General features: G+C 40.9%; 2 protein-coding genes across 2 annotated transcripts; one reads left to right on the plus strand and one right to left on the minus strand.

Moving 5' to 3' along the window:
- Window positions 1–207: 207 nt before the first annotated feature.
- znf830 (zinc finger protein 830) lies at window positions 208–1,540 on the minus strand (the record flags this gene model as incomplete). The annotated part of the gene is made up of 1 exon (XM_083889040.1): window positions 208–1,540. The coding sequence occupies one exon, from the start codon at window positions 1,538–1,540 to the stop codon at window positions 503–505; it is 1,038 nt and encodes a 345-aa protein (XP_083745166.1). The 3' UTR covers window positions 208–502.
- A 975-nt stretch (window positions 1,541–2,515) lies between these two features.
- LOC310927803 (ankyrin repeat domain-containing protein 13C-like) lies at window positions 2,516–12,146 on the plus strand (the record flags this gene model as incomplete). Its single annotated transcript, XM_083890202.1, has 13 exons — window positions 2,516–2,888; window positions 4,028–4,069; window positions 4,645–4,749; window positions 7,281–7,366; window positions 7,599–7,644; window positions 7,802–7,868; window positions 8,034–8,178; window positions 8,278–8,409; window positions 9,177–9,338; window positions 9,416–9,495; window positions 9,664–9,762; window positions 11,548–11,648; window positions 11,847–12,146. 13 exons carry the CDS (start codon window positions 2,516–2,518, stop codon window positions 11,975–11,977), a joined length of 1,569 nt encoding a protein of 522 aa, XP_083746328.1. The 3' UTR covers window positions 11,978–12,146.
- Between the last annotated feature and the right edge of the window lie 4,790 nt (window positions 12,147–16,936).

Genomic DNA, 16,936 nt, shown 5'->3' on the forward strand with positions numbered 1-16,936 from the left:
CTTGAACTTAAATAAATGAAGATTGTTCCTCATGGTGGTTTTGTTCGGCCAATAACTTATAAAGGCAGATAAGTGTGTTTTGTTTTATAATTTTTATTATACACTTTATTTAATTCCCTTGATCAGTGTGTCTCTTTATGTGGCCCTGGGATGGACTGGCGATCTGTCCAGAGTGTACCCCGCCTATCCCTCACGTGGATGATGAAGTGGTAGAAGATGGATGGATATTGCAGCATCATCCCCAACTGCTTTTTGGGCAGAGATCTTTAACTGATGAGTTCTGGTTAGACAACAAATTAACACTGTGCAGGCGTTATATTTGTTGCAAGTCTTATTGTATTGCAATATTAAATGTTATCGCATTGTACTTTCTTAATGACATTTACAAAAATTAGGCAATGAGGTTCTTTTGACAAATGTATTTACAGACCTAGGACTTATACAAAAAAATATCTCTCTTGGATGTTTTGACAACATTCTGGAAAAAAACCGTCTCAAAACTTTATGCCAGTGCCCCTTTAGCTCTCCAGTCGCTGGACAGAAGTCCCAGCAGCTCATCTTCATCCACCTCTTCCTCCTCCATGCACTCAGTCTCCATTGGTTCCTCCTTGCTGGACAGATGTTTGCTTTTCACTGCATCGCGCTTGTCTCTCAGCAGCTCAACCCTCTTGTAACACGCAATCTGTTCATCGATTTCGTCGATCTGACGTTCAAAGCGTCCCTCCTCGTCGTCCTCAGCCACGATCGCGTCTGACTTTGTGTTCACCTGTCTTATCTCTTTCTGAAACTCGTCCCACTCCTTGTCCATTTGATCTTTGGGTGCGTCGACCTTACGCACTTTGGCATCTCTCACCGGGTCGTCGAAGAACCCCTCAGGCAGCGCCTCGGCTGTGTTTTCCTTTTTTTCCGCGCTCTTCTCCGGCACATCTGCCTTGAGCACGGATCCAGAGTGGGAGATGGCGGGTGTGGATGGGATGGAGCTGTCAAAGAAGTCGTCCGGCAGCCCTGCAGCTTCTGCTTTTTGAGGGGGTGGGTTTGAGGTTCCTGGCTGACCTGCATCTTCAGCATCTGCTTCATCATCCTCGTCCTCATCATATTCTCCAACCAGGAGACTCAAACCTGTAGACTTGGGAGCAGAAGCAGCTGTCTTTTCACTGGGTTTCTCAAAAAAGTCTGCAGGCAGCTCCGACGCAGACTGACCCTCAGCCGTCGCTGGTTTCGTCTTTTTCCCTTTAACGTCCTCGGTGTCCGGTGCTTTTCTTTTCACTGGCAGGGTCTGTGGAGTCGCTGGTTGACTCTTACCTCCCTTCAGCTCAGCAACCTTCTCTTTATGCTGTTTTCCGAGAACATGAGCCGGCCACAGCAGCTCGGACTTCACATGCACAGCGCACAGCACACAGCTGAGCTGACCCACACTGTTGTATTTAGCGAACGGAGACTCGACGCGCTTCTTTTCTGTCGTTTGTCTTTGTTTTGCTCTCATCATACGCCGTAGTTCATCTTGGTTTACGACTTTCTTGCCTTTCTTTGAGGCCGACATGTTCGAAAGGATAACAAATAATGAGCTAGCTAGCTAGCTGCTCGCTAAGGATGAAGTAAAAGTCTGTCGCATACAGATGACGTCAGGGTTGCCAAGTCTGCAGTTTTCCAGCATTAAAGGCAGCTTTTACTAATCAGTTAAGTCCTTTGGTTTTTTTCGTTCTCTAATGGCATTTTATAATAACACACAGTTGTGTTAACATACACGAGATATAGTGTCATACTGTCAATATGCTGATCAATTTACTGACGCACAAAAACCTCTGCTGCTCATTAACATGAGGTGTGTCTAAAATAAGGTAGGTAATAACCACAGTGCATGTATGAATAAACGGTATAATGTACACAGACGAATCGTGTAGCCGTGAAGTGAAATAATTTACAATGCGCTTATTATGTTTAAAGATCCCTCGTTATCTTGTCATATTTTACTCGCGGGCAAGAACCCCATTCTACGGGAATATCACAGACCTGGCAACCTTGGGTGCCAGCCACTGCACAAACGAGCTTGCGTTCAAACTACAGGGAGACGCAAGATAGTCTCGCGAGAGTATCTAGCTAGCACGTAAGTTAGCTCCGCAGGTTCATTGTACAGTCTGATCTTTGCCACAAAGCCGATTGAATCTATCGAAATTTTAAAACGCGTTACAGAAACGGTAAAGACAACGATGTAGTCGTTTCATGTTTGTTATTATTTCAAGCATGTGTTAATTTAGTGCGTGTCTTTTGATATGATAAGAATTATTTTCTGTATCCATCGCCGCGCCCATCGTATTAATTTTTATTGCGGGCTAGCTGGGAGCTAATGTTGACTGTGGAGCCGTGCAGCAGGTGTAACGTTATTTGAACACAACATAATAACCAGCGGAAATCGTCTCGGCGCCGGATTATCAATCGCATTTTCTTGTTTTATTTATTCCGTGTTGCTCGTAGCCTGTCTTTTAGTGAACTAGTAACGTACACGACCATCGCTGTCATGACAGGTGAGAAGATACGCACCATGCGAAAGGACCACAACAAACCGAACAAAAACGAAGAAATAAGGGACGCACACGACGATACCTCCAACGAGTCCATCCCTAACGGTACAAGTAATAATTTCACATCCAACAAGGCTTTTCAGAAGTCAATCAAATCCTCCGCGTTGCAGCAGCAGCAGCTCAATGCAAAGAACATCAATGGGAATCCGCCATCAGTTGGTACCGTTGTCATTGACAACAACAAGAATCCTATCATTTTGTCAAGTGAGGACTTGGACTTCCCTGTTCACGAATGCGTGTTCAAGGGAGACGTGCGTCGCCTCTCCTCTCTCATCAGGACCCACAGCATCTCCCAGAAAGACGTGCATGGTGAGCTCCTGTTATTGTTCCATTGCCTTTGAGCAGTGAGTTAACATGGTTGTTGATGTATAGATATGTTAATCTGTACTTAAAAATATTCGTTGTGTGTTTTCTGTTGTACTGTAACATGTTATTATTCACTTTACATACACTTTTTTTTTTGTCACACAGGATTAAAGTAGTAGTAGTACTATGATCTTCGGCTGCTGTTCCGTCTGCCTCAATGTGTTCTTCTTTATTCCTTGGTTGTAACAAATGGTTATTTGTGAGGTGGCTGCGTTTCTGTCATTGTGGGTCAAGTTGGACATTGTCCTCTGGCACCAACAAGACTTTTTTGTGCCATTCTTTGTTAACCATATGGTGCATGAAAATCTCAATAGATCCGTTTCAGGCCCCAACAACCGTACTGCATTCAAAGTCACTAATGCTCAGTTACTTATATAAGTCAACAGGTTGTCATTAGAGCTGCAACTAACGATTATTTTCGTAATCATTTATCTGTCGATTATTTTCTCGATTAATCGATGAATCAGTTGGTCCATAAAATGTCTTAAAATGTTAAAAAACGTTGATCAGTGTTCGTCAAACCTGGAAATGACGATGTTGTTGAATGTCTTGTTTTGTCCACAAACCAAAATGATTCAGTTTTGATGATTTCTTTGATATATGGAGCAAACAAACCAGACAATGTTTACATTTAAGAAGCTAAAACAGTCAGAAATCTTGTTTTAATCATGAAAAAAGCTTCAAACCGATTATCGATTATCAAAATAGTTGCAGATTAATTTAGTAATCGATTAAGAATGGATTCATCGACATGCCTAAATGTGTTGATTTGCTGCCATGAGATTGGTCTATTGGATATTTGCGTCAACAAGCAGTTGTTTAGGCATTCCTAAGTGGCTGGCAAGTGAAGCTGTAGTGTGTGTGCGCTTTGTAATTTATACTAATCCTATTCTTTTATAGCTGTGGTGTATGGTTTTGTATTTGATGCTTGTCTTTTAATTTTTTTTTTTTACTCTTTATTATGTGTTTGGCTGTTATAACACAAGAATGTTCCTTTTATGGATCATAAAGTACATGTATCCATCTGTTTTTCCACACCATCTATCCCTCCACTTATTGTTTTGATGTGCTTCTCTTCACAGGTAATACACCTCTTCACCTGGCTCTGATGCTGGGCCACAAAGGTAAATCTGAACATTAGTGTGATCAAATACATTTATTTTTAGTTTGTTTTTTCTTAAAAGCCAAGTTTTTTAACCGAAGCAAACAAAAAGCTCTTCATGAGATAGACTGTTACGGTTAGTTTGAACCTGTCGTGCTCCATGGCCTTGCTTTAGTGTGACTTAAATACTGTAGAAGAGAAAAGAAAATCCTCATGAAAGGCCATTTTTTTTAGCGCAGTCATTTCTGCTATTTGTGAATTGGCGTCCAGGCTTGGTCACACTCCTGCAGCGCTCAGCATGTCTTTTCTGACCTCTGCAGTGTGATAACAGAGACTTGGTTTAATAGATGTGAGGAAAAATGTACCAACAATTATAATTGCATGCAGTGTCAGAGTGAGCAAAAGACCTTTGTGGGGTTTGCGTTCCTATCGTTCGATTCACACTGTTAATTTGGCAATTTTGTGATTGTTTAAATCAGAGAGGAAATAACCGATGTATCGTAAATGAATAAACCCTCATGTATCTGAACATTAAGGCACTGTCATGCCTTAATGATTCAGTGTGTGTTAACTATTTACATTTTTTTCTTCTTTCAGAATGTGCCCTCCTCCTGCTGGCCCATAATGCACCTGTAAAGATAAAGAATGCACAGGGATGGAGTCCTTTAGCAGAAGCCATCAGCTATGGCGACAGGCAAATGAGTAAGTTAGCAGTGCTCTCATTCTATATCCTGATAATATATATATATATATACATATACATATACATATATACATATATGTGTGTATATATATAAATTATGCTTGATAATGTTTTTTTAATGAAGAATTCTATGTGTTTTTAACAGCAACAGTGCTAAATAATGTTGGGAGTGGTGGCATGTGTGTTTTGGAGGACCTCTCATGAGCCATTAATTGAAGTCAGTATATATAAAGACACAACTGCTATCTGGTCAGTCCAGCTAAAAAGCTAAAGGCTGGGATTTTCTCTGAACGGTCGTCATCCAGATGGCTGGAACTCTGCCTTAATAATGGCTTAGTGTTCACTTACAGACCGGTCAACATGCTGCTTTTAAATCTCACGTCCAGTGAGTCAGATGACATGAAAAGCACCAGCTAATACCGTTGAGATTAATTCATTTGTTCTGACCTTTTTGACGTGTTGTATAATTCACTGAGAGGTCGAGGGTTTAAGAATCAGTGGCATCTAATAGTGAAACTGTGGATTTGCAACAAACGTAGGACTCCACCGCTCACTCTTTCCCTTTCCCAAGAGTCCCAGGGAACTAAGGTGGCCTTGGCTTTGCAGTAAGGATGTCAGTCGTCTTTGTGTGCATAGTTAGCTTCTGTTTTAAAACTGGAATTGCATGCTCTGTAAAGCAAAGCACTTGTCAGGTTAGGGCTGGACGACATGGTCAAAAAATTATATAACAATTAAAAAAAAAAAAAAAAAAAGGAAATCAATTTTGTGTTGTGTTTGCACAGTGCATACACCTTACATCAATATATACAGTGAACCTGTGTTATAATAATACATCAAGAAAACTAAACTGTAAATTGAGTTGAACTATAGCCCAGACCTAAAGTACATATAAATATGTAATAGATTTACATTTTAAAGTGATTATACACTTATATCTATGGCTATAGTATTCACATCTTGCCAATATACCCTCCTAAATGTGATATACTAGATATTTGAGGTAAAACAAAAAGATGCAGGACAGGCTAAATGACAAATAAAGAGACTGAATACTGAATAATTCACTGGATCACTGGTTTCAGTTGTTGCTCTGTGGCTGCGTCGATAACATCCAGTAAATCATCTGCATCATCTTCCTATATTTCCTCTCGTGGAAGTTGTGAGGCCTAGCGGTTTGAGGAATGACCCCCAACCCTTGTTAGTATGCATCTCGACTCTCTGAGCCTGAGTGTGGCAGGCCCGGCTTGGGACTGAGACCACGAGTTTCACTTTGAGAAGGTCACATCGCTCACTAGGGTGAAGGGGAGGCAGTGAAGCAGAGAGAGGGGGGGGGGGAATGGGGGCTGGGTACATTCACACACCATCAGCAAGGACATGCAAAGACAGTAGAACTCCAGTCACAGTGGGGTATTTAGGTTTAGACTTTTGGATAAATAAGATGCGGCAAACAGCTGGTGATCACTCAGTGAGGCAAATAATGTGAGCTTTGTGTCAAATACTTGGATTCCAGCCTTTTCCACGAAACACCGCAGTCCTGTCATCGTTCATCACCTTTCGCTTTTACACGTGTGCACTATGCGTCAGCAGAGCCTTGCACTAGTTGTCTGTGTGTGTGTGCAGTGAGTACGTCAGCACCTCTTTCCTCAGTCCACTATTACCCCCTGCTCAAGATAACGAAGATAACGTGCCAGATATGTTGATTTTATTTGGTTTTCGTTAAGTGCCAATCACTGATAATGATTCACGTATCGCTCTATCTGTATATCTGTGAATATCCGAGTACTTGATTGTAGATCAAGGAGCAGCACTCTCCTGGACTGATTATAAAACAAATGCATATTGATCTCTCAGTGTTAAAGGCGATCGTGAAGAAATAAACTGGCAAAGTAGTTCTTTGACACAGCAAACCAGCAGAATTATCTGAGAAACAGAGAGACGTATGTGTTCATCTTTAACAAAGCCATCAATTTAGTACATCATCCTAGTGTCTAGCATTGTGGGTCTTATAATATTCTGCCTAGGTATTTTCTAGCCATTTCTTTTTAGTTATCCGTCCCCAGGTGCTCTGGTGTTTGAGGATGAGTTTTTGATTTGCAGCTTTCTTATCACCTCGACAAGGTTACAGAAAGGGAGGAAAAAGTCGGCCGCTCCACAGACAAAGCAAGCTCTCGCTTCTCACAGGGGAGCTGTGGGGAGACGCTGTCTGCGTATGGTAAATTAGTAAACAGATTAATCATTGCTAACGCAGAAGCCAGGCTGATAAATAATAATAATCCTTTAGAACACTTTTCTAAACCACTTTACAAAGTGCTTCACATAAAAACTACACCATTTCATTTAAACAATTCACATATAATGGCACAAAACAACCACAAGCAATCAATAAAAAAGTCATTGTAGAATAATGAGGAAAATACTTTCAGCAAGTGGGCAATAAAATCAAGTTGGATCAGAAAAGGTTCTCTGGAAAATGATCACCTGTACTCCATCCAAGTCTATAACCGACACGTTTACTCTCCTCTTTCCTCAGTCACAGCTATACTACGGAAGTTAAAGCAGCAATCCAGGGAGAGTGTGGAGGATAAGCGGCCAAAATTACTGAAAGCTCTCAGGGAGGTGAGGATCACAGCTGGCTTCTCGTTCACAGATGTTGCTGCCACAATAAAATGCCTAGTGTGCAACTGCTGCTGTTCCGCATCATTTCTCTTTGATTATATTGTATTTTAAAAAGTCTCTGCAGGCTTTGATTTGCGCTCAATTTATTTCTCACTGTAATATGCTTTTTTTTTTTTTTTTTAAGTCACAGTATCTCACAGTTGAATTCATTTAATTGTGAATTTTCCTGTAGCTTGGTGACTTTTATCTGGAGCTACATTGGGATTTTCAAAGCTGGGGTGAGTTTTTCACACAAACAATAAAGTTCCCACACCTTATACTAAAACGATTTGAAATGTTTGTGGGCTGTTGAATTATGTGGCATGTGTTGACTTTGTCTGGTGTCAATGGAGAAAACGGAAGTCATTAACACTAATTCACTCATTTATATTTTAGTGCCTTTGTTGTCCCGGATGCTGCCGTCAGATGCTTGTAAAATCTACAAGCAGGGCATTAATATTAGGTAAGACTCCCAAGTGCTAAGTAGTGTGTTTGTTGCTATTGAGAAAATCCCAATTTACTCTGTGTGTGAAGCAGCTACTGTTAGACATCCAGGTCGAGGACTTCTTTTAGGTCTAAAAAGTGGGACATCTTTACACGCCCTCTCATCTCTTTCCTCTTAATTTAGACTCGACACCACTCTCATAGACTTCACCGACATGAAGTGTCAGCGCGGCGATCTTAGTTTCATTTTCAATGGCGACGCTTCACCCTCCCAGTCCTTTGTGGTTCTGGACAACGAGGCCAAAGTGTACCAAAGAATACACCACGAGGTGAGCGAGCGGCATCGCTACACCGTTTCACACGGTGTCATCAGCCGTTTAGTATGAACAGCTGGAAGTAACGTTCTGTGTTTTGTTTTTTCCTCCAAGGAGTCAGAGATGGAGACGGAAGAGGAGGTGGATATTCTGATGAGTAGTGACGTCTACTCTGCGACTCTGTCCACCAAATCCATCACTTTCTCTCGCAGTCAGATTGGCTGGCTCTTTAGAGAGGATAAAACAGTAAGGCTTATGAAAACTATTGTTTATAAATGGAGTAATTCATGTTTTCTTTTTCTTTTTTTAGAAAAAAATATTCAAGATGTCAAATTAGACGTTAAAGGGGTCCTATTATACCCTATTGCTCCAAGTTAACCTAGTTCCCTGGTGTCCTAATGAACATGTCTGTGACATGCTTTGGTCAAAATACCATAAGGATGAAGGACCACAGCAGTTCAATCACCCTGCCAAAACAGCCCTGTTCAGAACACTCCGTTTAGTAGTATCTCTTATAAAAAAAAAAGTAAAAACGAAACTTAAGGGACAGGAAATGACATCAGCCACAGAGGCTACTGGGAGCTAACAGCAGTCAGCATTTGGAAAAGTGATCATTTGCAGGCTCCAGCAGGCACATTGCTGTCATATATAACATGTATTCATGTTTCACCCCTTAAAATACACTGACTATCGCATTTTTTGCCGACAAAGTCTTCCGTGCCAAATTTCTTTTTTTATGCATGTTAACCCCCTCCAAAATGAGTGCAACGTTGGAGAAAAATGATCAACTGAACAGAAACAATAGGTTCCTCGCACTTCGCACACGCCCTAATTACAAAATGTACATCCCGAGGACCCTTGTTGAACTGTGCACACACAGACACAGAAAGCATCTGTGTCATTCCATTAAAAGTCTGAATTGTATTTGTTTAATAAAATTAATGTGGAGCGTGAGACAATGTTTCACAGAGTGGACATTACCGAATACCAAAGACTACTTGCTTTCTGTACAGGAGAGAGTTGGGAACTTCCTGGCGGACTTTTATTCAGTGAACGGTCTCGTGCTGGAGTCAAGAAAACGACGCGAGCACCTCAGTGAGGAGGACATCCTGAGGAACAAAGCCATCATGGAGAGCTTAAGTAAAGGGGGCAGCATCAGTGAGCAGAACTTTGAGGTGAGAACGCGTTGATGATGACTAATAATGTTAAATGGTAAAGGTGTTGTGTTGGCTAACATTTTCCTGCTCTGCAGCCTGTGAGGAGGCAGTCGCTCACAGCTCCAGCCCCCAACACCATTTCTTGGGAAGAATACATCACTGCAGAGCAGGGAAAGTAAGCATCTGGTCTTTTGTCCTCATTTAATTGGTCCTTACCCTGATTAAGAATTTATCAAGGGCAGCTACAAGAACGATTCTGTAAATGTTGAATGTGAACCACCATGGATTATTAAAAAGCAACATTTTTGTGCGTGTGTTTGTCTTCGTCTCTTCCCACCTCCAGGCCACCTCATCTTGGAAGAGAGCTTATGTGCAAGGAAAGCAAGAAGAACTTCAAAGCTAATGTGGCCATGAGCCAGGATTTCCCTCTAGGCATCGAGTCGTAAGTACATCCTTCCTCCTCAGATCTACGTACAAAGCTTTCTCTGTGGATTGATCCCAGGTGAATACACTCAGATACACTGGGGATCTGAAGAAGGTGGTGAGGAGATGGAATAATTCAGATCAGATAATTGGGCAAGGTAAACTTGGGAATAAGAACCCCCTGGTGAGATGTAAACAAAATCTATTTGTCCACCATGTAATGACAGAATACGTGTTTTTACTTTATTATTTAATCCAACAAAGCCTTGACATTAGCTGCGTTTGTTTTGCTTGCCACACTGAAGCTCCTGTACTCCTGCCTCATCGTTTTTGACCAAATGAATGCATGTGAGATGTTAGTATCGGTCATATGCTGGGTTTTAAAGGCTGATTCACTTGATTGCGAAGAACAAAAACATAGTGACTTAATGTATGATCATGAATTATGAAAGAAAGATATGAGAAAATCTCACAAAGGATTAAATCATGATACTGAGTAGAAGAGGAGTTAGGATTCAAACAGGATGTGGTTCATAATGGGTTACAGGCAGTGCTGTAAAATGTTACTGGGACATAATGTAGTACATTGCTTTATCTCCTCTGCCGAATGAACCTTAATGGAGCCAGCACTAAAACTCCATCCTTTATAATCACTAATGGTTTTTTAATGTGATTTCCCCCACCCCATTTGTATTACATGCTTTGTAATGTTAAAATATCTTGCATTTAATGTTGTTTGAATGTTAAATTTACCACCATAGTCTCCAGGACCAGAAGAGAAGTTATTTTGTAGTGCACTGCATTATCTTATATATGAAATAATTAATGAAACTAGTATTTATTGAAGTTATTTATGAGGGTTTTGTCTTTGAGAATGCTGACTCAATTTAAAATATTACTCTTAATGTAGCTGTGCAGTTTTTAATAATCCTCGTAAAGGGACATTTTAAATGAAATCAAGAGCTGCAAATATTAAAGGTTTCATATTATGCAAAATCAGCTTTTTAATCATTTAAATCCTTATATTTGGGACTCTGGAGGTGCTATCAGTCGGCAAAGTGTGAAAAAAGATAACCCACTCATGTTTTTGTGGTCCTCCTCAGTCTAAGTACAGGAGATAAATAATTCTTCACACATTGGGACGTCACAAAACGCTAAATTCCTGGAATTGTTGTCTCGTGGAGCTCCGCTTTGTCCATAAAACACGTGAGAGTGATGGCGAGGGCAACGGTATCCGAAAACCGGAAGTCCGTTTAAACGCTCTATTCTTGGCTCCACAGTGCAGCACAGAGTTCTACACAAACTTCCAGCCTCAGAGGATTTATCTGTCCAGTGGATACATGTTATATATGACAGCAATGTGCCTGCTAGATCCTGCAAATGATCACTTTTCCAAATGCTAACTCCTGTTAGCTCCCAGTAGCCTCTGTGGCTGATGTCATTTCCTGTCCCTTAAGTTTCGTTTTTACGTTTTTTTAAGGTGGAGCTAAAGAGATACTACTAAACAGAGCGTTCTGAACAGCGCTGTTTTGGCAGGGTGATTGAACTGCTGTGGTGTGGTTCATCCTTATGGTATTTTGACCAAAGCGTGTTACAGACATGTTCATTAGGACACCAGGGAACTAGGTTAACTTGGAGAAATAGGATATAATATGGGACCTTTAAATTATAGAACCAATTTTAAAAAAGAGTAACAATTTGATGTTTCCACATTCTTCTCTTTCTTCACTTGGTTGTTGAGATTTCTGTAAAGAAAAGATATAGGAAGGAAACAGCAGACTGACCCACTTTCTGCCCCCTGCAGGTTACTGAACGTGTTGGAGGTCATTGCTCCATTCAAGCACTTCAACAAGCTCCGGGAATTTGTTCAGATGAAACTCCCGCCTGGGTTTCCAGTCAAACTGGGTGAGTGTGTCTGTGTCTGTGTGTGTGTGTGTGTGTGTGTGTGTGTGTGTGTGTGTGTGTGTGTGTGTGTGTGTGTGTGTGTGTGTGTGTGTGTGTGTGTGTGTGTCTGATCGACTGCTGCGCTCCCTGTATGTGGCTGAAGCTTCCAGAGAACGACCATAAACTCTTCGTCTTCTTTTTCTTCTTCCTCTATTGCAGACATCCCAGTCTTCCCCACCATCACAGCCACCGTCACCTTTCAGGAATTCCGCTACGACAAATTCGACGAGTCTATTTTCTCCATCCCCGCTCAGTACAAAGAAGATCCCAGCCGCTTCCCAGACCTCTGACCTGTTAACGCAAAAGGGGAAAGTGTAAACCAGCGAGTGTGTAAATATAGGGAGGTGCGACAACAGAAATGAGGGATCTTCTATCGTTGAGCTGGTCTTACTGATCAGTTATTATTGTTATTTGCTACTATTCATTTTAGCAGATGGATCCAAAGCAAGTCAATGCAAGCAGATGTTGCCATGTCACATGTAATAATATGCGTGTCAGCAATTCTTTGTTTTGTTTGTTTTGCTTTCATCGTGCTCGCTTTTCATCTACTGAGCGGCTCCATCTCCTGCTGCTGCTGTCGTCTCCTGTGAAAGCTGTCACAGAGTTCCGTCTGGACTCTGCATCAGCTTTATTTATCACGTGTGATATCCATGGACCGATGACTGAATTCCTCATTTTTGACACTGCACTGACGCTCACCTGTAAATAAAAAAAGACTCATCTTAAAGTCAGAAAAGAAAAAAGATATAGCTACATCCTCAAACTGAGCTTAATATTCATTTATATATTATGAACTATACATATAAATATAAAGATAGAAACGCAAAAGGAGTAACACTGTGTAGCAATACATTTCCAATACTTACGAATGTTTTTAACCAGCTGGGAGAAGGTTTAGCTCAAAAAAATAAGACACATTCTCAACAGTTCAGTATTGAAGCCTTTTTCCCTGTGCAGGACGCAGTCTCCTGCATTTTCAGGTTAGCTCACGTTACCTCTTGGCTGTCTCCATGTTTGTCGTCATAGTATGAATTCTGTGCTCAGTGTGAATGAGTAAGTGTACTGTGTTAAGGGTTGTCGTGTGTGTACGTGTGTGTGCGGGAGAACCCAGATGGGAATATCAGGTAAACTGTTCTTTGTTTAATACTGCACTGATATTACGTATATTTAAAAGGCATGCTATGGCTGTGTTGGCCCACTGGATCCACATGCATCTTTAAGGTATATTCTCATGTTTGTTATATTATTATCTTGCAGACTTATCGGTATTTAGATAAAGTGACGACTGTAACACTAACACATCGAAAACACCTTATAGTGCATATAAAATCTCTCCCCGATGATGGTCTGCCTATAATTTTCCTTGTTGTTTTTTTGTTTGTTTGTTTGATTCAAGGAGAGTAAACTAAGCTGTGAAGTTGATCATTGCTGGATATTTCCAAAAATGCCCAGATGGAAGTTAATCTCATCCAACTGAGATTTCTCTGGCTTCAGCTAATCTGTACTGCAACCACACCCACTTCACATCCCTTTAAATAAAGCACCAGCATCATGTTCCACCTGATTTTGTATTCATGTATGTTAAAAGAGGTTATTTGTAGCTGTCAGATAAGTTCTACATGTTCTAGATTTACATTAAGTTTTTTAAATCCAGTAAAATCCATGGGGACACATGGTGGAGAAGTGGCTAGCACTGTTGCCCTATATCAAAAAGACCCGGGTTGTCCAACCAAGGGGTGTGCGAGTTGGTTTTCTCCAGATACTCTAGTTTCCTCCCCACAGTCCAAAAACACGCAGAGGTTAACTGGAAACTGTAAACACACCTGATTCAAATGGTCAGCTCATCAGTAAGCTCTGCTGAAGCCTGATAATGACCCATTTATTTGTATCAGGTGTGTTGGAGCAGGGAAACGCACAAAACATGCAGTGGCTCCTCAGGACCAGGAGTGAGAAACCCTGCTCTAATTTGGCCATGGGTGTTAATGTAAGGCCACATTTATAAACTGAACAAAAATCTAAACGCACAAACTTGAACTGGTGAACAAAAATAGAATGTCATGACAATGCTCAGATTCTTGATGCATTTGTTCATGGAATTATTTGTTTTGCTCAAACCCAGTAGTCCAGTGTCACTTGGCCTCTCCTGTTGACTACAATCTCAGATTGAGTATTTCAACTCACGAGAGTCATGGAAAATGGCAGAGTGGTGGTCAATATGCGTGACCAGTACACAGACACCCCTTATGGTCTGGTCAATAAAAGGGCACACCAAAATGTGGACTTTTGTCACTTGTCAATATACCACAGATGTCACCAATCATGAGGGAGCGTGCCATTGGCATGCCGAGTGCTGGGTTGAGCGTTACAGCTGTGGCAACACAACTGAATGATGCCGTATTCACCAGACATGTCACCTGTCGAACACCTTTGGGATGTTCTGGATAGGCGTGTCCGCCAGCTGGTTCCAGTTCCAGTTCCCCAGAACGACCGCCAACTTCAAGTGGCTCTGCAGGAGGAATGGGACCCCAGGCCACGATCGACAACCTGGTGATGTCCATGCAGCGCCGGTGTACCGCTCTGCGTGAGGCTAATGGTGGACACACACACGTTATTGAAGTTTGTGAACTTGGATCATCGACCCCCATTGCGTTCTTCCTGTCATTACTCTAGGGCTTTTGTTTTGAAATTGATCCTAATGCTCGCAAATTAAAGCCACTTTATTGATAAAGTTGTACCGTTATTTTTGGATAGTTACTCTGTTTTTTCACATAACAATAACTACTAAGTTTTTCTTTGTGCGTTTATATTTTTGATGAGTGTGTAGCAGACAAACCTACGGGAGAGGATAAAGCCATGCAAGCCAATCAGAATCAACAACAACGAACACTAGTGACACTTGAGAACCCTAAAACCCCGTTTCTCCCAGTTGACACGACACGACAACACATAAGTGGCATTTTCAGAAACCTCCACTTTGGTCAGAGTTTTTAGAAATAATCGTTTTCTGTGATTAAAAAAAATGAGAGGCCAAACCACATGGAAATATCTGCGTTTACACAAAGGGAAAACGGGGCCTAAGAGTGTTCATCTCTGTGTGTTGGTGCTGTGATGCGACCTTTCACCCCATATCAGCTGGGATTGGCTCCAGCTCCCCCATGACCCTCATGTGGAGGGTAATGCAGCAGTAGACAATGTATGAATTACTGCAAAGTGCTTTAAGTGCGCTTAATCAGATCTGCACAAAGGGTTTAATAAGTGTTTCTTTGGTTCATGTCCTATCCTGCTATGTTAGGTGGTTGTCATTTGAAGAAGAAAAATAAATGTGAATCTTTGGAAATATGTTAATGAAACTTAGTGCAGCAAAATATTACATTTCCATGGTCCTAAAAACAACACTGACAAGTTGACAATGCTTGCGTGCAGATTTAAAAACCTTGACCTATACCCCTGAAGATATGAAACTGGCTTCCACTCAGTGACCAAACAGTTCCCCTTTACTTTCCTCCTTTTAATTTGAAAGCTTTGTTTGGTTATTGTGGAAATAGCTTCAAGGGGAAAATGTTCTTTATTTTCAGGAGAATATTAAGTGTTGACTGAAACTATAAGGCAAGGTATGGTAAAACAGCAGATTCCCCCCCCCAAAAAAAAAAAAAAAAAAGCTCTTTCCCCCCATATGCACAAACATTTCAGGCGTCAGGTCTCCTTCAAGACCAGAAGCATTGTGACACTGACTCTCATTTATAACCTAGGTCACTCCCACTTGACTCATGTGTTGGCAATGAAAATAATTAGCCTCCACCTGTTGAGAGGGAGCAATCAGTCAAGGAGTTTCACTGTTTTACATAGAAACAGAAACCAATACAAAAAATCAAAGATTTGTATTACATGTACAGGCAAGGTTTTAACAGCAGTATATATGTCATGAAGACATTTAGCTGTACATCAAAGATGTTCATTATAAGAAACACTTTAGGTCAACACTTTGTGTTTTGTGATTTGCGTTTGTGCTTTGCGATTTGCGCTTTTGTTTTTTGTTTTGCATTTGTGTTTTGCGATTTGTCTTGTCATATGTTGGAAAGACAGGTAGAGCATTAAAAACATGAATTGCAGAACACAGGAGCATGCTTTGTAGTTCAAGTATGAACTATCCAGTCTCAGCACAGTTTTACACACAAAATATCCACTTTTACATTTACAAAAATGGTTATATTTGATGTATAGCTGTACAGAGAAAATGTCTTTGTGACATGTATACTGTAATGTATATCTATGAGAAATTCTTTTTTTTAAATTGGTGTCATCAGTTTCTATGTTAAAGTTTGAAACTCACCTTGACTGATTGCTCCCTCTCAACAGGTGGAGGCTAATTATTGTGATCGCCAGCACATGAGTCAAGTGGGAGTGATCTACGTTATAAATGAGAGTCACCTAGTGTCACAATGTTTCTGGTCTTGCTGAAGGCTGGCATGTCATCACTTAATTGTGAAATTTAGCAAGTGTGTGTGTGAGACGTTCTCTTGTTTTTAGTCGGTTTGTTTCTTAGTCATCGTCACCTCAAAGGCAGCATTGTGTGCATTAGGGTCTCTGCAGGTTTCAACAAGTCAAATTTAAGATTTTCTAAGACCATAATGAATACAATTTAAGACCCATTTCAAATCCATACTGGCAAAAAAGTACAAAAGACATGAAGGAAAATTGGAGCCACAAATTGTTGAACAATTCGGCTTAGCTGTGGGCTTTCATTAAGTTTTCACCGCTGCTATGCTAAGCTAAGCTGTAACACACCGCGGCGAGCACACAGCACACTAGCTAGTGGTGCTCTATAAATTCTCACCGGGCTGCACAGGTGGCCTACTTTAGTTCCATGTTGTAGTTATGTTACGGCATCCTCAAAAATAGAAACATTTCAAAGCGAGACTGAAGTTTATGCATGTTTTAAATGAAAGTAACGTTAATAGATTTTTAAGACATTTCAAATTTGTATTTAAGACCTTTTATGAGATTTTAGGAGAATTTAAGACATTTTAAGGCCTTAAATTCAAATTATTGGATTTAAGACTTTTTAAGACCCCACGGATACCTTGACATATGGTACTAAAAAAAGCACTCGGAGAGCACAGATCTCCGCCAAGGCAGCTCAGTGGCTACAAAATACACCCTGCCCGCGTGCAGCGTCCATGGATCCCACCCAAAATGTAATCACTTGTTCCTGGTCCCATTGCGGACATTTCCTGAAAATTTCATCTGTC

This window comes from Microchirus variegatus (genome assembly GCF_963457635.1).
Source record: "Microchirus variegatus genome assembly, chromosome: 5".
Taxonomy (NCBI): domain Eukaryota; kingdom Metazoa; phylum Chordata; class Actinopteri; order Pleuronectiformes; family Soleidae; genus Microchirus; species Microchirus variegatus.